Source organism: Periplaneta americana, chromosome 8, assembly GCF_040183065.1.
Source record: "Periplaneta americana isolate PAMFEO1 chromosome 8, P.americana_PAMFEO1_priV1, whole genome shotgun sequence".
NCBI classification, from domain to species: Eukaryota; Metazoa; Arthropoda; class Insecta; order Blattodea; family Blattidae; genus Periplaneta; species Periplaneta americana.
This window is the reverse complement of record NC_091124.1, coordinates 94,741,326-94,766,302: the sequence shown is the minus strand read 5'-3', so window position 1 is coordinate 94,766,302 and position 24,977 is coordinate 94,741,326. Positions and strand designations below refer to the sequence as shown.

Sequence of the window (24,977 nt, the reverse complement as noted above, 5' to 3'; positions counted from 1 at the left end):
TCAAGATGAAAATAACAATTCAAGGTCGAAAAGGAAAATCTAGTTCAAGGCAGCTGTGTAATATTAATTTAATACAGCCATTTATCATTATTTTACTGATTAATTTCCCTCATTATTTCCTTTCCTTCATTATTTATCAAATCTCCCACAAAGCTCCTTCTTTACTTTCACTCTCGTCTTCCGTTTCTCTCTGATTGGTATTCATTTGTCAGTCACAGATGTATTGTGCAAAACTGATGTTTGGTCCTCCGGTGCTGCTGTTGGCGTTGCCCTGTCTTCGCCCTCCAAGCACTCCAGTCTGCAGCAACCCACTTCGTCCTTCCCAAGCTTATCCTATTAGGAGGGCTGCGAGTCAGAACGTGGTCGCAGTTTCGACGTCATCTTGCTCAAAGTGGACCAACTCGTCACGGGACTGCGCCTCGACGTGAAGCTGGACATGGCTGCCAACTTGCTGGGAATATGTCAGATGCCATCTTTCTGCTCTGTTTCTCTTATGTTCTTATAACCGACCTTTTTTTTTTTTCTTTATGCCCCTCTGCCATCCGCCTGCGCTGCTTCTCTTTTGTTCTTACAGCCGCCTTGTTTTTTTTATGCGCCTCTGCCATCCTTCCGCTCTCCTCTTTTAATCTTATAGCATCCCTTGTTTTCTTCTTTTTTCCCCTCTGCCATCCTTCCGCTCTGCTTCTCTTTTGATCTTATAGCCGCCCTTGTTTAATTCTTTTTTGCCCTCTGCCATCCTTCCGCTCTCCTTCTCTTTCGATCTTATAGCTGCCCTTGTTTTCTTCTTTTTACACTCCGATATCCTTCCGCTCTGCTTCTCTTTTAATCTTATAGCCGCCCTTGTTGTCTTCTTTATGCCGCTCTGCCATCCTTCCGCTCTCCTTCTCTTTTGATCTTATAGCCGCCCTTGTTTTCTCCTTTTTGCCCCTCTGCCATCCTTCCGCTCTGCTTCTCTTTTAATCTTATAGCCGCCCTTGTTTTCTTCTTTATGCCCCTCTGCCATCCTTCCGCTCCGCTTCTCTTTTAATCTTATAGCCGCCCTTGTTTTCTTCTTTATGCCCCTCTGCCATCCTTCCGCTCCGCTTCTCTTTTAATCTTATAGCCGCCCTTGTTTTCTTCTTTATGCCGCCCTGCCATCCTTCCGCTCTGCTTCTCTTTTGATCTTATAGCCGCCCTTGTTTTCTTCTTTTTGCCCTTCTGCCATTCTTCCGCTCTGCTTCTCTTTTGATCTTATAGCCGCCCTTGTTTTCTTCTTTATGCCCCTCTGCCATCCTTCCGCTCCGCTTCTCTTTTAATTTTATAGCCGCCCTTGTTTTCTTCTTTATGCCCCTCTGCCATTCTTCCGCTCTGCTTCTCTTTTGATCTTATAGCCGCCCTTGTTTTCTTCTTTTTGCCCTTCTGCCATCCTTCCGCACAGCTCCTCTATTGTTCTTATAGCCGCCCTTGTTTTCTTCTTTTTGCCCCTCTGCCATTCTTCCGCTCTGCTTCTCTTTTAATCTTATAGCCGCCCTTGTTTTCTTCTTTTTGCCCCTCTGCCATTCTTCCGCTCTGCTTCTCTTTTGATCTTATAGCAGTCCTTGTTTTCTTCTTTTTGCCCCTCTGCCATTCTTCCGCTCTGCTTCTCTTTTAATCTTATAGCCGCCCTTGTTTTCTTCTTTTTGCCCTTCTGCCATCCTTCCGCTCTGCTTCTCTTTTAATCTTATAGCCGCCCTTGTTTTCTTCTTAATGCCCCTCTGCCATCCTTCCGCTCTGCTTCTCTTTTGTTTTACAGCCGCCCTTTTTTTTTCTTTATGCCCCTCTGCCAGACTTCCGCTCTGCTTCTCTTTTAATCTTATAGCCGCCCTTGTTTTCTTCTTTATGCCCCTCTGCCATTCTTCCGCTCTGCTTCTCTTTTGATCTTATAGCCGCCCTTGTTTTCTTCTTTTTGCCCTTCTGCCATCCTTCCGCACAGCTCCTCTATTGTTCTTATAGCCGCCCTTGTTTTCTTCTTTTTGCCCCTCTGCCATTCTTCCGCTCTGCTTCTCTTTTAATCTTATAGCCGCCCTTGTTTTCTTCTTTTTGCCCCTCTGCCATTCTTCCGCTCTGCTTCTCTTTTGATCTTATAGCAGTCCTTGTTTTCTTCTTTTTGCCCCTCTGCCATTCTTCCGCTCTGCTTCTCTTTTAATCTTATAGCCGCCTTTGTTTTCTTCTTTTTGCCCTACTGCCATCCTTCCGCTCTGCTTCTCTTTTGATCTTATAGCAGTCCTTGTTTTCTTCTTTTTGCCCCTCTGCCATTCTTCCGCTCTGCTTCTCTTTTAATCTTATAGCCGCCCTTGTTTTCTTCTTTTTGCCCTTCTGCCATCCTTCCGCTCTGCTTCTCTTTTAATCTTATAGCCGCCCTTGTTTTCTTCTTAATGCCCCTCTGCCATCCTTCCGCTCTGCTTCTCTTTTGTTTTACAGCCGCCCTTTTTTTTTCTTTATGCCCCTCTGCCAGACTTCCGCTCTGCTTCTCTTTTAATCTTATAGCCGCCCTTGTTTTCTTCTTTATGCCCCTCTGCCATTCTTCCGCTCTGCTTCTCTTTTGATCTTATAGCCGCCCTTGTTTTCTTCTTTTTGCCCTTCTGCCATCCTTCCGCACAGCTCCTCTATTGTTCTTATAGCCGCCCTTGTTTTCTTCTTTTTGCCCCTCTGCCATTCTTCCGCTCTGCTTCTCTTTTAATCTTATAGCCGCCCTTGTTTTCTTCTTTTTGCCCCTCTGCCATTCTTCCGCTCTGCTTCTCTTTTGATCTTATAGCAGTCCTTGTTTTCTTCTTTTTGCCCCTCTGCCATTCTTCCGCTCTGCTTCTCTTTTAATCTTATAGCCGCCTTTGTTTTCTTCTTTTTGCCCTACTGCCATCCTTCCGCTCTGCTTCTCTTTTGATCTTATAGCAGTCCTTGTTTTCTTCTTTTTGCCCCTCTGCCATTCTTCCGCTCTGCTTCTCTTTTAATCTTATAGCCGTCCTTGTTTTCTTCTTTTTGCCCTTCTGCCATCCTTCCGCTCTGCTTCTCTTTTAATCTTATAGCCGCCCTTGTTTTCTTCTTAATGCCCCTCTGCCATCCTTCCGCTCTGCTTCTCTTTTGTTTTACAGCCGCCCTTTTTTTTTCTTTATGCCCCTCTGCCAGACTTCCGCTCTGCTTCTCTTTTAATCTTATAGCCGCCCTTGTTTTCTTCTTTATGCCCCTCTGCCATTCTTCCGCTCTGCTTCTCTTTTGATCTTATAGCCGCCCTTGTTTTCTTCTTTTTGCCCTTCTGCCATCCTTCCGCACAGCTCCTCTATTGTTCTTATAGCCGCCCTTGTTTTCTTCTTTTTGCCCCTCTGCCATTCTTCCGCTCTGCTTCTCTTTTGATCTTATAGCAGTCCTTGTTTTCTTCTTTTTGCCCCTCTGCCATTCTTCCGCTCTGCTTCTCTTTTAATCTTATAGCCGCCTTTGTTTTCTTCTTTTTGCCCTACTGCCATCCTTCCGCTCTGCTTCTCTTTTAATCTTATAGCCGCCCTTGTTTTCTTCTTTTTGCCCTTCTGCCATCCTTCCGCTCTGCTTCTCTTTTAATCTTATAGCCGCCCTTGTTTTCTTCTTAATGCCCCTCTGCCATCCTTCCGCTCTGCTTCTCTTTTGTTTTACAGCCGCCCTTGTTTTTTTCTTTATGCCCCTCTGCCAGACTTCCGCTCTGCTTCTCTTTTAATCTTATAGCCGCCCTTGTTTTCTTCTTATTGCCCCTCTGCCATCCTTCTGCTCTGCTTCTCTTTTGTTCTTACAGCAGGCATTGTTTTTAAGTTATGCCCCTCTCCCATCATTCTTCTCTGTTTTTCTTCTGTTCTTAAAGCAGCTCTTGTTTTTACTTTTTTCACCTCTGTCTTTCTTCTTTGCTGCTTCTATTTTGTTCTTATAGCAGATCTTTTATTTATTGTATGCCCTTTCGTCTTCTCTCTGCTCAGCTGTTTCCTTGTAATATTTTTGTCGTTTCTCTTCGTTTCGCTTCTCCTGTAATCAGTCAATGAATGAACCAATCAATAAACCAATCTTTTTTTAAGTCATCAGCATCCATTGATGCTTTGATTAGTGTCAAGTAGGAAATACATTGAGTATATTTAGACTATTGTTAATAAAAATCAAATGGGAGTTGAACGGAAACATTTTTGCCTACATTTGTATTTAAGACTCTTTAAGGCTACAAAATAGATTATTTACAAGCCACTCTTTGCAGCATTCAGATTTCACCTGAAATTGATTCATATAGCAGCTTCTGTTTTTACTGTTTTCTCTCTGCGAAATTGTCTCCTTGTAATAATTATTATCTGTTTTCTTTTTTCATTCCCGGTCCACACCTGTGGAGTAACAGTCAGCGCGTCTGGCCGCGAAACCAGATGGCCCAGGTTCGAATCCCGGTCGGGACAAGTTACCTGATTGAGGTTTTTTCTGGGTTTTTCCCTCAACCCAATATTAGCAAATGTTGGGTAACTTCGATGCTGGACCCCGGACTCATTTCACTGGCATTATGACCTTCATCTCATTCAGACGCTAAATAACCTAGATGTTGATACAGCGTCGTAAAATAACCCAAAAAAATAAATAAAATCCTTCGTTCCCTCGTCTCACTTCTCCACTTTTTAGTTTCTCCTGTAATCAATTAATCAGTCAATCAATGAATGAATGAACTAATATTTTTTTTAAGTCATGAGCATCCATGGATGATATGGGTAGTGTCAAATAAAAAATACAATGAGTATATACAGACTCTTACTAAAAACAAGCAATTTGAATATTCTTATGATGTACCGAAGTTCATATGATATTTCCGTGCAGGAATTCTGCGTTTTCATATGATGAAGGATGAATAGAACAGAGAAAAATTCTCTCCGGCACCGGGACTCAACCCGGGTTTTCAGCTCTACGTGCTGACGCTTTATTCACTAAGCCACACCGGATTCCAGTTCCGATGCCGGATCTAATCCCAGAAGTTTAAGTTCTATCTCTCAGTTTTCCCTTTGGTGGCCTACCCTCATGTACTATGTCACAGATATGTGACAGTGGCACAATGCCCAACGCACTATGTACAGAGGTGCACTAATTACGAGTGAATAAGTAGCCGGAATCCGACGGGATGAACGCCGTCTTGAATCACTAAGTGATTACTTACGCATATCATATTATGATGTATCGAAGTACATATGATATATCCGTGCAGGAATTCTGCGTTGTCATACATTGAAGGATGAATTAGAGCTGGGGACGGAGCGAGTAGAAATGTTGAGTTACTCGGTTCTATCGGTTTATGTGCTTGGTAGCGGAGCACCGAAGTTACTCGGTTAACCGTAGCCGTTACCTGTCAGTTCAAACATTCAAACAGAGTTCACGTGTTTTACTTAATTCTAGCAGACAACAACGTAGGTACTGTAGTATTTAAATATTTTCTGCTGCAGGACAAATTATTTCCTTATCCCCAAGGCGGGCTGAAAGGCCTCTAGTATTAAAGAGGAGTTCATCCTATTATATGATCTGTCAAGTGGGCCTAATGAACACTGACAGTCTGAACATATTACTGTAAATAATGATAATAATAGTAATAATAATATTATTATTATTATTATTATTATTATTATTATTATATTATATATTATTATTATTATTATTACTATTATTATTATTACTACTACTAATAATAATATTAAAGTCGAGGATAAGAGAGAAAGTATGGAATTCAACGGGTTGCATCAGCTCCTTGTTTATGCGGATGACGTGACTATACAGTATTAGGAGAAAATCCACAAACAATTAGGGAAAACACGGGATTTTACGTGAAGCAAGTAAAGAGATAGGTGTGAAAGTAAATCCGAAAAAGACAAAGTCTATGATTATGTCTTGTGAATATTGTACGAAATGGAAATATAAAAGTTGGAAATTTATCCTTTGAAGAGCTGGAAAAATTCAAATATCTTGCAGCAACAGTAACAAATATAAATGGCACTCGGGAGGAAATTAAACGCAGAATAAATATGGGAAATGCGTTTTATTATTTGGTTGAGAAGCTTTTATTATCCGGTCTGCTTTCAGAAAAGCTGAAAGTTAGAATTTATAAAACATTATATTACCGGTTCTTCTATATGGTTGTGAAACTTGGACTTTCACTTTGAGAGAGGAACAGAGGTTAAGGGTGTTTGAGAATAAGATGCTTAGGAAAATATTTGGGGCTAAGAGGGATGAAGTTACAGGAGAATGGAGAGTGTTACATAACACAGAACTGCATGCATTTTATTCTTCACCTGACATAATTAGGAACTTTAAATCCAGATGTTTGAGATAGGCAGGGCATGTAGCACGTAAGGGCGAATTCAGAAATGCATATAGAGTGTTAGATGAGAGACCGGAGCAAATAAGACCTTTGGGGAGGTCGAGACGTAAATGGGAAGATAATATTGAAATGTATTTGAGGGAGGTGGTATATGATTATAGAGACTGGATTAACCTTGCTCAGGATAGGAACCGATGGCGGGTTTATGTGAGGGCGGCAATGAAACTTTGGGTTCCTTAAAAGCCATAAGTATTATTGTTGTTGTTGTTGTTGTTGTTATTATTATTATTATTATTATTATTATTATTATTATTATTATCATCATCATATTAGAGTGTTTGATTAATATTGAAATATGTTAAAAAAGGAAGTGCATTATATTTTCTTCTATTTGTGTTTATTAGATTTGTGTTACCTCATCAGTCATCATTTTATTTGTATTTATTTCTACGTATTATGTTAGCTAATTTTATTACTTTAATTTATCAATAATATTACTCTTCACCAAAGAGAACATGGTTGAATTGAAGGCTAGTAATGTTATAAAATAAATAAACATTATGTTCTTCAGTTTCAGATTCCACGTTTTATTGATTATTTTATCCACTTTTCGTAATAGTAAATAATTCTGTGTGTTATTTTTAAGTGCTTTAGGCAGCGCTTCATGGAGTCTGTTTCTTTTGATCTTCTTTTTTACTTAGCTGCAGCGTTTAACGTTTACCTCATACGTTAATTTATTAGCTGTTAGTATTATAAATTATTTTATCAATTTTATTTCGTCTGTCATATATAACAACACTGAAAGTTAAATAGGCCTTTCATACAAAATAACTCCGCAAATAGTTGTAATGAAGTAAATGAAATTTGCAACTATCATTTTACAATGAAGCGAAGCACTTTTTTCTCGTCAATTGGCAAAGGGAAAGCGCTTTACTACAACGCTTTTAAAACACGCTTGGTTTCACTTTCAAAGTACGTTCTAAAATCGACTCTATCTGAATTTTGAATCTGCCGCCACAAATTTGTACTCGGTACTGTACTCGGTTCAACCGAGTAATGACGTCACAATAACTGCTCCGAACCGAACCGCTCCGTCCAACGAGTTAGAAAGAGAAAGATATAGAGTGGTCCTTGCGCCGCCATGTTTGAAGAAAATTGAACGACCGTCGGTAATGAACTTATGCGCCCAAAACAAAGTGGGCGTGGTGATAACTGACATTAGAATCGTCAGCTGTCTTAATTTCGTTTGCATAAATCAGTTAAACTGAAGTGGAAAAACCTAGTATTTCGTCAAATACGTGCTAGGAACTTAATCTAAACTTATGTACGCTAAATTTAAAACACTTGAGCTATTCCTAGAAGGAATGCTTAAAAGAATAATCTAAGCAAAATTGTCATGTAGTATGACAAGAAGTCCTAGCAAATATACTGAAGAAAATGTTAATATTCCTAGGTTCTTTTAAATGCGACCTGCAAGATTGCCTGTAAAATGAACGAGTATGATTCGGATGATTTTATTAAATTGTTTTCCCAGTCTCTACACGTTGCAAAACTATTTACTATACCATAAGATATAGAATGAAAATAGGCCCTGTCTGTAGTAAACAACCTTTACCTCCAAGCTGGTAACGTGGGTGAAACACGACAAAACATGCTTTCAGGTTTTTTTGTTACAGTAAAGTATAATTATTATCGAAATGTGAACGTGAGGCCAACAGCCGGCTGGTCTGTCTGGGCCTTTCAAGGGCTGTGGCACCACAGATAATTATTAGTGTATAATTGAGCACCCACGTACAATAATGGGGTAAGTAGTTACGAAATATATTCATACTTACCCCATTATTGCACGTGGGTGCTCAATTATGTTCTTTCATGTCCTTCCAGTCAAAATACTAACAACAATACGACCTACCCCAGAGTTTTGCGTTATTTTGGATGCGAGTGTCGAAATACAAGTTTAATATTTGATTGCTATTACTAGGTTTGAAACGGAATTGTAGCGGTTTTATCCGTATTTAGTTTAACTTTATTACTAGTGAACCATTTATTTGATTAATCGTTTGTCTTCGAAATAGGCCTACTTCTTATAAGCTACAGCTCATCGTCTTCTTGTATAAGCAGTAAGGACAGAAGGAGCAGAAATAAAGGATGCCGGTGTCGAAATACAGTTTTAATATTGTATTGCTATTTGTTTTTCACTGAGTCTGAAACGGAATTGTATTGGTTTTATCCGTATTTAGTTTAAGTACATTACCAGTGAACCATTTATTTTGTTTATGCCGGGCGTTGTTACACATTTATGCATGAAAAAAAAATGCTGCTAATTAACAAAACTATGGACTTAACTTCACAAAATTTACATGAAATATGATATATCAGTTGTATTTTTCCTTTTGACATTGCAGTTATATGCAGCACACACAACAGGCATGTTTTTTCTTCGTTTTTTTGGGCCTCTTACCTCCGTTATACAATATTGTAAGCAGACGAATTTTTACACAGGTGGGCGCTTAGCTCAGATCTCCCGTGTTTCGCGGTGGCACCGCAAAGAGCGCTGTACAGGACAACATGGTCACTCTATAGTCTTCTCTTTCTAACTCGTTGGCTCCGTCCCCAGCCCTAGGATGAATAGAACAGATATGTGGCTTGACAACTTTGATAAGGAACATGATAAAATATTTTACCAAAGTTCTGTGATAAAATGTAGGGTAATAATAATAATAACAATAATAATAATAATAATAATAATAATAATAATAATAATAAAAGCCGTAGATCCCCAGTGGGGCAAGGCCTCCTGCTTGGGCAGAGGTGACTCGAGTCTTGACCATCAGAAGTGCCGACCTGATAGTAAGCACCACGCTTAGTAAGTCTATGGCGCCGCGTGATCAACCTTCTCTTCTTCCTGTTTACTTCTGTATGCCACCATCTCAAATGACACCGTGCTGTTTGGTTCCAGACCTGGGTGGGCGAGGTGCAGACAAAGAACAGCCTGCAGTTCACCATCCCCAACCTGGGAAAAATGGTGCAGCCGTCGCCTCCAACCCCTATCCGTGCGGAATACTCGTGACGTTCCCCGAGGGTGGGAATGTGCCTCGTCTGCGCAGCATCAGTTTCAATGGCTACCAAATCTGTCCCTTGACCCAGGTAAAGACCAGCATCAGTCAGGGTCCAAGGTTCGCGGCTAGGGTGATGAACCGTCATCATTTTGAGAACAGTCCCGCATTTCGAGATATTTGAAACGTACCGCGCAGGACAGTATCTGGCCCACTTCTTTCTGTCCAGCAGTATTTACTTGCTTTCACAAGTTGAAGCAGTCAGGACTCAGGCAGCAACAAAACACACCATTATTGTTCAGTAAATAACGCTTTGCTCCACATATAAATACTTGATTTGGACTTTTAGACCTATTTATTATTATTGTCGTAACTTTGAGGCCCATTTTGAGCCGAGGCCCCTAGTGGTCACCGGGATCGCTCATGCATTTAAATGACACTACTTACTTCCAATTCCAAGAATTGTGGAACAAGTTATGGCTGAATGAGAGGTGACAACTGAATCTGCGTGTATTCAAATCTATGATGCTGTAGATATTAAGCAGTTATTAGTGCACTACCGAAAATACAGTCCAACCTGGTTAATTCGAAGTTGAAGAGACCATTCAAAATAATCTAATTATCCAAGATTTAAAAAAAAAATAGATGTTTCAATTATTTTCTTGCTTTCTACGCCAGAGATATTTTGATTTAAATAACTTTTTGAAGATAAATAGTTTAAAACAATCAACTAAATTTATGGAGACCATACGGGAATCATATGTCGCACCTCTTGTATAAAAAAATCAATGCAATGTAGTAAGAACGAAACTATTTCTTCAAAATTTTGCACAATATTCCCAAAATACAGCATATTTAATTAAAAAAAGCTTGATACTTAGGTTTGTTTGATTTTAACATTCAATCTTTCATTGATGCAAAATTCTTTCAATTTATTTAATAACAATTGTAAAATAGATTCACTCACATTTTGTTGCCCTCTAGCATACCACTTTAAATTCCTGAATGAGGTCCATGGCCTGGCCGATTGTAGGCAATGGTTTCCCGGGATGTTCTGACCCTTCTTCTTTATCGGAAGACACGGCTACAGTTTGGTCAGCTTATATTGCGGACTGATATTCATAATTTAGGTACTGAATTTCGTTCAATTTTACTTCGGATTTCCGAAAAAAATTTGAATCACAAACTATTTTTTTAGATGAAATTTTATCGGAGTGTAGGGAGACCGTGCGAGAAGTTCGAATTATTCACGATTTCAAATTAAAAACGTTGGAATTAGACTAGTTGGACTGTATTACCCAAGGATTATTAGAAAAAAAAACATGTTACCTGAATCCGAAATGGCTCTGACCCTTTTTAGATCTGTTTCCATCTTAATTCCTTGTCCTCTTTCAGTGATGCACAGTATGATATTGTATCTATGTTATCCCTTAGCTTATGGTGACGTGTAAGTTATTAAATCACTATGCACTGCAAGTAAAGACATCAGAATTTGAAATCACATGTAAAAGAAAGAATTATTACAATACATCAATTTGCTGTCTCATCATGGTTGCAATGTTACTTACTGATCAATTCTTGCTCATTGTTATTAACAATGACAAAAGGCTCTCAATGCCAGAAGCGAACTTGGGAATTTTAAAGTGTTATTTGAGTACAGAGGTTTTCATTTTCCAACTAAACCCCTGCCTATGGCTAGGAAAATATTGACGATGATTGTGATAGTAATGATACTATCGATCATCATGATGATGCTAGTGATAGTAATAATCAATCAATCAATCAAGTAACTTAGGGCATTTCAAACCCTAAGATGTTTTTAGCCTCATTCACGATATATCGCCATTATTCTCTGTTCTCTGCATCTTCTTTTCGACCTCCCACTGTAGAAAGATTATCATATACTTGGTCCTGCCAACGGAGACGAGGTCTACCAAGAGGTCTCGTACATCTTGGAGCAGGCATGTCAAAACCCTGCACATTGTGCAGTAGTCTTTGTGCGATGTGCACTTTCTATTCCCCTACCTGGAGGTAGTGAATCACCTCGGAGGGGAACGCGACAGGGCTATACAGACCTGCAACAGCATATCAGCTTTTCTTTCAGTAACGCAGTTTCAGTACGGGTGCTGATTTGGCTGTCTGTGAATGAGTTATGATAAACAAAGTGAAGAGTTCACAGATAAGGAAGAAGGGAAATTATGAATCAATAACACAATTTTTATAATGTTTTCCTCAGCCAACAATAAATTGTCCTAACAAAAAAGATCTTGCGAATATGATTTCTCTTAATAAAAGTGATCAACCTGCTTGGTCTAAGTTGGTAGCTGGGACGCTGCCGCCGAGACGATCTGTGCTTCAGATGGATGCAATTATTAAGGAAGTGGATGTTAGCAACAATAAAAAGAGTTATTCAGACCACCCGTAACAGTAATTTATTTCGGAAACTAGTGCATTAAAACTTTCGAGACAAAAATATTTATAATTAAAGCACATGTGAGCTTTCACTTGAGCTTGATTTCATCAATCAGCCTTAACAGGAAGTAGAGTCAGTGGTGTATTACTTTAAAATTTCAAATGGGAGTCGTGGTCAACTATGGTACCATTTGATACAGCTCTTCAAAACAAACAACTTTCATAGGAAACGTTTTTATTAATTACTACTCCTTCAATGAGAAAACAAACGAGAAGACAATGGGTGATTCAGACCACTCGTAACAGTAATTTATTTCGGAAACTAGTGCATTAAAACTTTCGAGACAAAAATATTTATAACTAAAGCACATGTGAACTTTCACTTGAGCTTGATTTCATCAATCAGCCTTAACAGGAAGTAGGGTCAGTGGCGTATTACTTTAAAATTTCAAATGGGAGTCGTGGTCAAATAGGGTACCACTTGATAGAGCTCTTCAAAACAAATAACTTTCATAGGAAATGTTTTTATTAATTCCTAGATTTTCAATGAGAAAACAACGAGAAGACAATGGGTGATTCAGATCACCCGTGTCATTTATTTCGGAAACTAGTGCATTAAAAGTTTCCAGACAAAAATATTTATAACTAAAGCACATGTGAACTTTCACTTCAGCTTGATTTCATCAATCAACCTTAACTGAAAGTAGGGTCAGTGGCGTATCACTTTAAAATTTCACATGGGAGTCGGGGTCAAATAGGGTACCATTTGATAGAGCTTTTCAAAACAAACAACTTTCATAGGAAACGTTTTTATCAATTCCTTATCTTTCAATAAGAAAACGTACGAAAAGACAATGCCGTCAACAGTGAGAAATGTTACAATACGAAAACATAGCCTAAACAAGATAGTAAATGTTGAGAGATGTTACTGAAAGACTGGAAAATGCCATTAATTTTTACAAATGTTCAAACTGTGTGCCGTTATGAGCAGCACACACTCGTATTCTTCTTCTAACACTGTCAGTGACTCCTAAGACTTCGGCGTGGTCAAGTGACTGGAAGGTCTCTCGGATTCGCTGTTTCATGTCATCTCTTGTTGTGGGACGATCTTGATAGAGGATGTTTTTCAATCATCCCCAAGCATAAGAATCCAAAGGATTTAAGTCAGGAGATCGTCCTGGCCATACCACAGGACCGCATCTGTTTGTAGTACGTAGGAGGTATTTGTAATCACTCTTAACTTTTAGGTACTTATTTTATTAGTTACAAAAGTAATTGAAAAACTAGGAAAATCTACATACGTAGGTACAAAGAAAAAAACAATTCCTTCTTATTGTACATTCTTAGGCAAGGCCTCCTGAGCTTATTTCCTGGCTAAGTGCAGTGTAGATACTGTATTGCGGTGACTAAAGGAAACACCGTCCCGCGCCGTGGTCCAAGGCATCCTGTCTAGGACTCACGGAATGCGCGCTGGTTCGAGTCCTCATGGGGGAAGAAAGTTTCTCATGAAATTTCGGCCTGTGTAAGGGACCGGTGCCCATCTAGTATCGTGATGCACTGGGGAGCTACGATAGGTAGCGAAAATCCGGTTTCGCATACCAGCTACAACGGCTGAGGTATCATCGTGCTAACCACATGATATCTCCATGATGGTTGGATGATCGTCAACCTCTGCTTCGGCATGTGGACGTGAGGCCAGCAGCGGCTGGTCGGTCTTGGCCCTTCATGGGCTGTAGTGCCATGGATTTAAAAAAAAAATAAAATAAAGGAAACACTGCTGCGCGAGCAAAAGGGGAAGGGATGGTTTACTTGTATTCACCCTCTCGGCAGTGCTACCGGCCACCAGGTCTACACTCAGCCAGGTAATTGTGCGTGTGTACTATGTCAACATTAATGTACTTATCTAGTTCACATTTTCTTCTCGTAACATTCTCTCGTTATCTTTTCATATGTTTTCTCATCGAAAGAATAGGAATTGATAAAAAAAACGTTTCCTATGAAAGTTGTTTGTTTTGAAGAGCTCTATCAAATGGTATCCTATTTGACCCAGATTACTATTTGAAATTTTAAAGTCATACGCCACTGACCCTACTTCCTGTTACGGTTGATTGATGAAATCAAGCTCAAGTGAAAGTTCACATGTGGTTCAGTTACAATTTTAATGCACTAGTTTCCGAAATAAATTACTGTTACGATTGGTCTGAATCACCCTGTATATCCAGCGAATAGGGATTATAAAGAATGGACACTGATCGAATTTCCCTGTGTTTTGTTTCTCTGTGCGCCGGCGTTTAGTTCCACTTTCAAGCTCTAGAGGTTAGTGTAATCGAGCATACGCTAAGATAATAATTGAGTTATGGAGTTGAAACACAGGATCCAAACATCGCCTACCTTATTGCATAATCCAGTAACGCTTTGCTTCAAATAAATTCAAGTTAACAGTTTTCCTTATTTCTCAGTGACAAACTAGTTGTAATAATATTTTTTTTTATATTTCAGATATAATAAATTATATTATAAAATAAATTATATTATAAAATAATGTAATTCATTATAAAATCATGTATCAAATTCGTTTAGTATTTGTATGTAATATAATATAGGTATATGGTTTTACTTCTCATAAGAGTTTTGTTTTCCCATTTTCAGTGCTATCAAATTATTACGTATTTTAATTGTTGTTGGGGTCAACGTCTCAACTCTCATTATACAGGAACTTTATAGTCTAAACATTACAGTTAATGATGGATTTATTATTTCATGGATCCAATTTATTATATTTGAGTACATGATGTACCTAGATGTATTAATTATATGTGTTATATTTCCGCTGTGTCGACTGCTAGCTGGTGTGATGTCAGCGCCAACTCTAGGGAGAAAGCAGAATCTCACGCTCTAGCTGGCTTGAAGGTCATTGAAATCAGTCCGGCTACATCAACATGTCAACTCAATAAAACAGTTATTTATTTATCGAGTAGTTCATATGAGACAGTGTTATTTATAGACAGTAGTGTTTTTCCCTAACGACTTTAAGAATTATTTATAACTAGAGATGTGCACGGACAGACCGCGAGCTTTCAGCCGACTATCCTGTAGGGCCTACAGCAGTAAGCCCACCAATCCTGCACTCGGCTCTTACGAACTGCTCCTTCAGAGTTCGAGCTCGAGGCAATGAACCCTACCCCGCTGCCAGCCCGCGGAGCCACTCAGGCCTGCTTGCGGACTTCAATGATTCCTTCACAGTTCGTAGTCGAGCCAGTGAATTCCGAGTCCATCTCGAAAGACGACATAGCCTCCCTCTTTCTGTTCTTTTTCATCAATAATAATTGATCTATTACTATGTCAAAAGATTTGCTTGTATAACATTAACAAATAGGGCCTAATGCATTAAAACACAATATTCCTTTACTTTATGCGTGATATAACATATTTCTGTATATAATCTTATTCATTACTCTTATTATTTTGAAAATAACAGTATTACCACACTAAACTTGTTCATATTCAAATGAAAAGTAAAATATGGACGAGAAAACACAACGTTACATCAATCCTTTAATACAGAGTTAACGAAAAATGAAATGACAATTTTCTGACTCTACCACCATTATTTATCTTATTAATTAGATCATAACATATATTCATGGTTCCCAGATGTGTCGCCTACATGAGTTCTGACCATTACCTTTACCTCTACTCTTATTTTTCTTCTACACTAATATTTCCTCCATTGTAAGAATATCTTTCTCCACTCCCTTTTCATTCACTTATGTTGTTCGTCCACAAGGATTTTTCGTCCATATGATATCACGGTCATAGCAAATAATAATAATAATAATAATAATAATAATAATAATAATAATAATTTTAATATTATTTCATGTTAACTATATTCTTCTTTTCGTAGCCACCGGCGTAGCTCGGTCGGTTAAGGCGCTTGCCTGCCGATCTGGAGTTGCGCTCGGGCGCGGGTTCAATTCCCGCTTGAGCTGATTACCTGGCTGGGTTTTTTCCGAGGTTTTCCCCAACCGTAAGGCAAATGTCAGGTAATCTATGGCGAATCCTCGGCCTCATCTCGCCAAATATCTCGCTATCACCAAATCCATCGACGCTAAATAACCTCCTAATTGATACAGCATCGTTAAATAACCAAGTAAAAAAAATTAAATTCTCCTCTTCGTCAAAATGATTTGCCTATAGTTTTATTCTCTTTCTTATAGTGGTTCTACTGAATACAATTTAATTTTGTAACGTATGATTCTCAAATACAAGTTAATGTTGTTATGTTTACAATATATTTGATTATCTATCCACAATTTGTTCTATAGCCCGACCACTGACATAAAAACCTGCGTCACAAACCAGTGTTCGTTCGTGCGCAGGTTCTCGTAGTGGGGGTCAGTTGTGTTGTAGATGCACTCCCTGATCGACGTCTCGCAACGAGTACGTTTTAAACTATTCGAAACAACAGTCGTGTTCGCGTCCATTCTTTCACTTTTCAATCAATTAATATTCCATTTCGACTTATTGTATATAGGCTAGTTAAAACAGATTGTAATTTATAATAATGGAAGGGAAACCAAGTGTGCGCGGCAGGCCTTTGAAAAGTGAAAGCTCCGCTACAGACACAGCTTTTGAATCGGAGTCACAATTAGAGTCTGACTAGTGTAACCCGGCCTAGCGAGCTGCTCGCATAGTGATGACGTCTCTCCCTCTATGGCCACGTGAGTATTGGTATTGGAAAAGTTGAAGGTCTTTTTGTAGTTGGTCGAGCTATAGTTACTGTTTCTTCAGGATATAGACTACCTTTTTAACAAGGTATCGAATGTTTACGTGTCCCGCGGATAACTATAGAATCGCCGTTTGAATTTCCGAGTGATCTTTTTCAATGTGTTCCAAAAAATCCGAATGTTTGATTGATGTATGCTAATTATTTTTTAAAAACGAAACTGCTACCCTTCCACATAATAATTACTAGTAATCTGCACTCTGTTTATCTCTTGACCATAGATGTTCAAATGTGCGGGCGAAAATCTTGGAGGTAGCTCTCGTCTGCCTCTTGCTCGACGGTCTCTTGCATATATTGTCTCGATGTATGCAAGAGATCTTAGACATCATCTTCAAAACTGTGTAATGTTTGGTCTAAATTATCTTCTAGTCTATATCTTGCAATGAAACAAGAGCAAAGCTCAGAAGGCGACGAAAGCCAATGCGAATGACATCATTTAGGAAATGTTCTCGAAGTCCAAGATTTACTGCGTGACGTCTGATGTTTTAACGAAAAAGATTAGACATCCCTTTACCATACTATTTTGGAACGAAACTTGAGCGGCATTTATTGCACTAATTTTGGATTCCTCTAAGATGAATTGTAGATTTAAATCCGAGTTTATTCCTTGTGCTGTAGTTTTCAAATGCTGGAATATACTTCTTTACTTACTTTCACCTTTTCTAATAGAAAGTGGATATAGATATACTGTATAACCTGAAAAATTTGCTGAAACACAATTCCATTGGCTATGTTTGTTTGTCTATAAAAAAATGGGGAGATATTTTATTACTTACAGACATTAGACAGCTAATAAATTGGACGTAGGTCCTAATGTGAAGTGGATGTTATATCTGTGAACGAAAAATTGTGGTTAAATAAGTAGTTACTCGTGGTAGTGAATATTTCTCCTCATCGTTATAGTCATCTTTTATTCTTATTGTCCTCCACATCAAAATCACTCCAACTCTGCCCTCTGTTCCTTTACAAACGCTCAGTAAAGACACATTTTATATGCAATAATAATGTTGCTTTTTAACTTACAACTGCTTATTTTACATTGTGTGAAAATTAAATACAGAACATCAATAACATTAATTATAATTAACACAACTTGAAATTGAATTTTTACGTGAGCACTTTTTTATTTGTGAATGCAGTATTTCGTTCTAATAGTAATTTAGCACATTTAGTGAGTACCTTTCACTTCAACTGTGAAGGAAACTGTTTACGTGTTACTGCCCGTACTACTGAATTTACAACAGAAATTACTGCTCTATATCGATAAGTCAACCCTTTTAGATATGCAGTGTGCTTTAGTTAGCCCGCGGAGTACAGCTCATGCATGATGTCCAGACACTCCCCCACTCTTCCTAAAGAGCTGCGCACGAGATCGGATGAGTCTACTTACGAATTATAGGGGAATGGGTTAGTTTTGCCTTGAAATCTGTAGACACATGCCCGATCTTCCCTTCTACTCCTACCCTCTCCACAGAAACGTTGTTCCCCTACTGGGCATCGCGAGTATCTTGATAAAATGCATGAGCTGTAAGAGCAAAGGACGGAGCAAGCATGTATGATAATTATGATGACGGAACTTACTCTAGCCGCGTAACGCAAGATCAAGAATTAACTCAGACCGGGGCCGTCCTGTGCTCATCTCTGTTTATAACATAGCAAGCCTATCAATACAACTTCATTATGAAGTCATTCCGGCACTTTTCAAGCCCCAAGTCCATTTAAAACATAACTTATAAGTTCATCATCATATTCCAGGCACGAAATTAGGCCTGTTTCGGCTCCAGCTATACAGGATCCAATAGACGTTTCTGTGGACGTCCAGGTCGTCGTCGTCCTTGAGGATGGTATTTTAGCATTTCTTGAGGTTGTCTGGTCAGCTTCCATACGAGAAATGTGTTCAAGCCATCTGTTTCTGTATTCTGTAATTTTTTCTTCTAATGGTTGCATGTTGAGTTCCTGCAGTATATCCTCGTTCCTCTTGTGGTCCAGAAGTGTGTATCCTGCAGTTCGTCGCAGATATTTCATTTCAGCTGCTCTTAATCTGCTGATATCTCTTTGTTTCAGAACCCAAATTTCGCTTCCATAGAGGAGAGTTGGTTAACTTATAAGTTAACATGTCTAATCATAGCTGAAGTAACTGACGACTTTTTATTGAAATGTTGTGAATTTATGATGGGCCTATATTAAACGTTTTTGAGCGTGTTTGATCTCCATATTCTCCAGCCGTTTTCATCCCAACATTGTTCCAATGACTACCATAACCTTATCGTCTTTGAAGCAGTTTCTGTTAAAGTGTGATTCATATAATTATATACTGTATTAATCTATATACAGGATGGAAGTAATATAACTGAACAGATTTTAACAGCTTATTCCTTAGATAGAGTACAACAAAAAATTCTAATGCCATAGTCCCAAATTAATACTTTTCTCAGAAAAAATATTTTTCTCCTAAATGTTAACATAAGTATTATCTGTACGATTCTGATGTTTATTCTTATCATTAGAGAAACTGATGAAATATTCATCTGTATGCAGTTTTTCAGTGAAATGAATGGTTTTCTTGAAAATTGAATAAAAATATTACTATAAGGAAATCTGGCAACCCTACTGGAGTGACTAAGGGACGAAACTCTGCTGTTCAGGCCCTGTTCATTTGTATTTTCTTATGTGAGTCGGTGACGCACTGTTACCAAACTACGCTGACTTACAGCCTAATTTCCTAATTAACCGTGCACTTAATTTCGAAACGCATAATAGGTTTTATTATCTATTTCAATGTAGTCTATTGTCCCCTTTAATCTTCACAGTTACATTACTTCCATCCTGTATATACAATTACCAAATGCTATTTGACGATGGAACTCATACTTCTTTGTTTTTTTCATTTAAATACATATTTTAAATGAATTATTTTACTTCGGAAAACGTATTATGTGTCTTTCATATGTTAAATTTTACATTAACTTTCTGAAGATGGCCGATAGCAGGCTGAAACATGTTAACTAGGTAATGTAAAATTTAACACGTGAAAGACACATAATACGTTCTCCGAAGTGATATATGTAGTATTAAAAGTTGTGTAATCAAGATGTAGAATTATTTTATCTCTTAAAACTTTATTTTTAATTAATTATTGGTAATTACATAAATGACTTTGTTTTGAAGCTATAAATCGAAAATGATAACTGCAATTTCTTTAATGTACATTAATATCATTACAGTTTGCCCTTATCCCTTTATTCACACAAGAATAATGCATTTAACAAGTGGTTAATTATTTATAAGGAAAATAGAATAAATTACTTGTTTTATGCTAAAGCTCTTCGCGTATTAAGTGATAGTTTGTTAACAGTGAAATGCTTGTTAATTATGGGGGAACATGAGTTATACACGCATCTTGCTTCATACTCAGCACGTTGAACATTTCGTGGCATACTTCTCATACTTTCCCAGTTGTTCCTGCAGCCTCCGTCCTAGTTTCTCGTGCACATTGCTGAACATCTGAATGGCACGGTCCTAAAAATGAAAGAAAAATATATTTGCGTTTTAATGAAGGCTACTTTTAACTACGCTTTTGGCTACAACATCGAAGATTTAAATTTCTCTTTGCAAGCTTTTGCACACTATGAGAGCTGGTTCTACGTCCTACCACAATGGTGATAATGATATAATTATTGGTGGTGGTGGCGGTGGTGGTGGTGGCGGCGGTGGTAGAATAATAATAATAATAATAATAATAATAATAATAATTTATTTCGTGTAGAACTGTAGACAGTCTTTCCCGCATCCTTTAGTTTTGTTGCCACTTTCAAATTTGTCCCTTTCTCAATTGTTTAATTTAAAATTTTAAAATTCAGTTTTATTTTGACTGCCTCCGTGGTCTGTTGGTTAGCATGCTGGATTCCAGATCAGGAGGTCCCGGGTTCGATTCCCGGGCTCGGCTCTCGGTGAATTTTTCTTGAAGAAGAGGAATTCCCTGGGTGTCTAGAGTCTGGAAATTTGTATGAATGTGAGTGTGCCTGGTTAATATTAATTAACCAATCGTCACAAATATAAAAATACATCAGGACTGTCGCTGGGCAGTAACCTGAACACACGTTTCAGCGTCACATTGTTGACAAATAATTCTATCTGTTAGCACAACCATAGAGCATCTAATAGATCCTATAGAGTTACCAACAACGAAAAAAAAATTGTTCTGTTTACTTCAAAATAAGTAACTTATTGCATTAGCAATTTAGTACAGGGACATCATTTTATTTTTACTTCAATTTTTATTGTACCTACGTTTTTGAATGTACAGTTACCCTTAAAAAGAATGAGACGATTCTTGGTCGTCGGAAGTTAAAGTTCTACAGCGCTGTTCACTCGATATCGACGTAACGATACATACCATGACAAATAGTACAAGAATTGTTACAAGGACCACAGCAAGGACAAGGACCAGAATAAGGATCACGAAGAAGACTGCCATTTAAGGCCAGGATTTCACAACATAGCTCGAGTCACAAAATATAATTGCTTCACTGTACCGAATGGCAAATGCCTGCTAAGGGATCTACATTCTGGACTGCTGCTGTCACTGTCTTGTCTCGGTAGCTCATATAGTAGCGTGTCGGTTCCACTGTATAACCGAAACGTCTCGTGTTCGATCCCGGATAAAAATTTTTTATGGAGGTGTAATTAATTTGTTCAGAGTTCCTCGGCTGTCTAATTTGTCGAAAAATATGGAATAATTTATGCCCAATATCTGGGTCTTACAAGTGGGCTGAACCTCGTCAAAAAAATGAATCTTACTTGGAAGTTAAAAGTATTCTTCCTCAAACAAAAATCATAAGTAACAAAAAGAGACCTGCTAACTTAAAATCTTGTCCACATGTCATCAGCTTCTATTACAGCTCTAAGTCGATCCGGCATGGATGTCACGAGATTGTGGAAAAAGTTCTGATCCCCGGCGAGATCTTCCCAGGTGTCAACAACTAGATCCCACAATTCGTCTCGATTTCGAGGGCGTCGGTGGGCATGGGTGGCTATCCTTCTCTTTTTCAATTCCGCTCATAAATATTCGATGACATTCAAATCAGGTGACTTCGGAGGCCAATTAATGATTTCGATCTCGGATCTCCTTTGAAACCATCTTTGAATGCTTGCAGCATAGTGCACGGGATGGTTATTGGTTATCCTGCTGGAACAGCAATGTTCCTTTGGGAAAACGTTCTCGGGCGGAGAGAAGGAATATATTTTCCAGAATGTGTTCGTAAGTTCCCGCATTAAACCGGCCATCGATGCGTTCTATAACGCCAGGTCCATCGTAAGACATCCACCCCCAACACGATATGCTAAAGAGTCCCGATCTTTCACGTCGGTGCACATAGCGCTGGTCATGTCGGAGACCATCCTCACGATAGACACGGACAGGACCTTCGTAATCACTCGAGATGGTTGTTTCGTCGGAGAAAATTACATTTCTCCAATCGAAATCCACTCGATTGGTAGCGAAGGCAAGACGGTCGACAGCTTGTGCTTCCCCCAATATTTCCATTTGCGCAGCCCTCCGGCTCCTAATACCGCGATTCCTCAACCTGCTGATCACCGCGATTCCTCAACCTGCTGATCACGGTCTATGAAGAGCCGGGAAAGTTAGATGTTGCTCTTATTTCGTTAGCAATCAGAAAGGGGTCCTGTCGAACTGTCTCGAATAAGAGAGCATCCTCTTCCAATGAAGAAATCCGCGGACGCCCAGGAATAGGGCGATTTTCGACCTCCCCTAAATTTTGGTAACGATGAACCCACCTCGCGGCTATACTTCCAGGAGTCCACATCTGTGGAGTAACGGTCAGCGCGTCTGGCTGCGAAACCAGGTGGCCCGGGTTCGAATCCCGGTCGGGGCAAGTTACCTGGTTGAGGTTTTTCCGGGGTTTTCCCTCAACCCAATACGAGCAAATGCTGGGTAACTTTCGGTGCTGGACCCTGGACTCATTTCACCGGCATTATCACCTTCATATCATTCAGACGCTAAATAACCTAGATGTTGATACAGCGTAGTAAAATAACCCAATAAAATAAAATAAATACTTCTAGGAACACCGACCAAACGGCCAGCAGATCTAGCCCCATATCCAGCCTCAACTAGAGCTATAACTCGCTGTCTCATGACACGTCGGTTCGCCATTACGATGAGAAATGAAGGATGACGATAATACTTTAGTGTAGACAATGACTATTTAACGTGATATAGAATTATTGATTAGGCATCTTGCATAGTAAGAGTTAATAAATCAACCCTAAATTAAATATCTAAATAACAGGATATAACAGGAAGTCCAATTGTTGCGAAACTAATCAAATTAAATCTAAGCTGAAGTATCACAGCCATTGATAAATGTTTTGTACACAGAATTAGACTGAATTCCTATTCGACAGAACCTATAATCAATGGCTTGTCTGAACATGATAAACAAATCCTAAGTGTTTCCAATGTCACTGAACAATTTCAAAATATTCATTTAAAAACTAAGAAAGGATCGTAAATGCTGTATCTAGTGATTATCCACATTTATGTCTAGAAAATGAATCTTGGAAAAACATATAAGATACTGGTGCTACTGCTATTAAGAGTAAATGCATTGAATTTTTCACTTAATTTCATAATCACTTCAGTGGATGTTCTCCACTCAATGTTGTGAAAAAAATTCAAAAGTAAAAACATGTAGATAACGCAGGACTTCAAAATCTCATGTATTAAAAAGAAGAATCTATATGTAATGAGTTGCACTTAATCTCAGGACTTTGTAAAACTCTACTTCAACGTTACTTAGCTATTTCAACGTTATTTAGACAAAAAAAAAATCGTTGTGTAGACTAAGAATCGAACTCGCACTCTTTTACACAACACGCAGAAGTCTTACCGTCTGAGCTATTGAAACGACATGAAAGCTTTCCTTTCTGTGCGGGTGTCGATCTAGTCATGAAGGTCCATTGTCGATTTAACTACACGATTTATGTATATATTTATGTTTTATTTACGTAATATTAAGCTTATCATATTTTTTGCAGTTTTTGAAGTGAATTTCTGAACGATGCTAGTAACAAACCAAATAGCCTGATTTTAAGTAACTTATTATTCGTTATCTTGTGTATCAGTGCTCTGGTCTCCGATCATGCGCAGTGTCTTACATCTGAGACTTAAGAATATTCAATCGTCTCATCCTTTTCCAGGGAAACTGTACTTCACTCTCACCCCTTCTATTACCGTCCTCCACACAGAACCAAGGCCGCGTATGCAGTCAAAGTCGCCTTACGGTCATAATAAACAGTATTGAATTAGTGAGAATACGTAGTACATTCCAGAAATATGTTCGCGTTTTCCAGTGACGAAAGAGCTTTCAATATTGAATCATATTTTTGCGCAGGTACTGTCGTCCGTTTACCTACGTCGCATCCCGGTTTCCCCCACCCGCTTCTGCTCGCCCCTCTGTAAAGGATAGTTTACTTGGTTATTTAACGACGCTGTATCAACTAGGAGGTTATTTAGCGTCGATGGCATTGGTGATAGTGAGATGATATTTGGCGAGATGAGGCCGAGGATTCGCCATAGATTACCTGACGTTGCCTTATGTTTTGGGAAAACCTCGAAAAAAAAAACCAGCCAGATAATCAGCCCAAGCGGGAATCGAACCCGCGTCCGGGCGCAACTCCCGATCAGTAGGCAAGCGCCTTAGCCGACAGAGCTACGCCGGTGGCCTGTAAAGGATAGTAACTAGGCTGTCTTAGCTCTTTTCTGAAAACATTAATTTCTGCTAGGATTTGGACGTCTGAGTAATATTATACAACCCTTTAAAATATCTTAAATAAAAGGGTCTCGTTAAGTAATTAACTGTCACATGATTTCCCCTCTTTCTACGACCCTGAGGCAAACCCACTTGGACAGACAGTAGATAGCATGTCTGAGTAATTTTATCTTTTCGGATCGGTCAGAAGTGAAGACTGAATTTACAGTACGTAGGTACTCTTTTATAGAGTAGGTACAGAATTATGTCAACATGAGTTACTAGTACGAAGGACGAAACTGGTAATTGGAATTAGGTTATAGTGCGCTAATATACACAAAAGAACTGAAGCCTGTGTCGAAATAAACGGCCACCATTTTCAAAAATGTGTTTAAATATCCATAATATGATTATTTTTCAATTTAACTTCATTCTTTATATTGTACGCTAATGTGCTGTAGACAGTATAATATACACTGCATAATGAAACGTCCGAATGGATAGCTCAGTTCGTGAGTAAAAACACTTATTTTTAATACTGTACTGTATTTCGATTAAACAAAAACCTAATGAAAATTATCAAACTCAAAATCGCAATATTTCCTAGTTTACGTAAATGGATGAACTACTTTTCTTCCCTC

General features: G+C 38.6%; 1 protein-coding gene across 1 annotated transcript in view; it reads right to left on the bottom strand.

The window, feature by feature from the left end:
• Nucleotides 1–19,663: 19,663 nt before the first annotated feature.
• The window catches only part of LOC138704895 (catalase-like), a 56,725-nt gene continuing 51,411 nt past the window's right edge, over nt 19,664–24,977 (bottom strand). Inside the window, exon 10 of the mRNA XM_069833289.1 lies at nt 19,664–20,083. Coding sequence (XP_069689390.1) covers nt 19,976–20,083 — 108 coding nt within the window. The 3' untranslated portion in view covers nt 19,664–19,975. The remainder of the gene's footprint in view (nt 20,084–24,977) is intronic.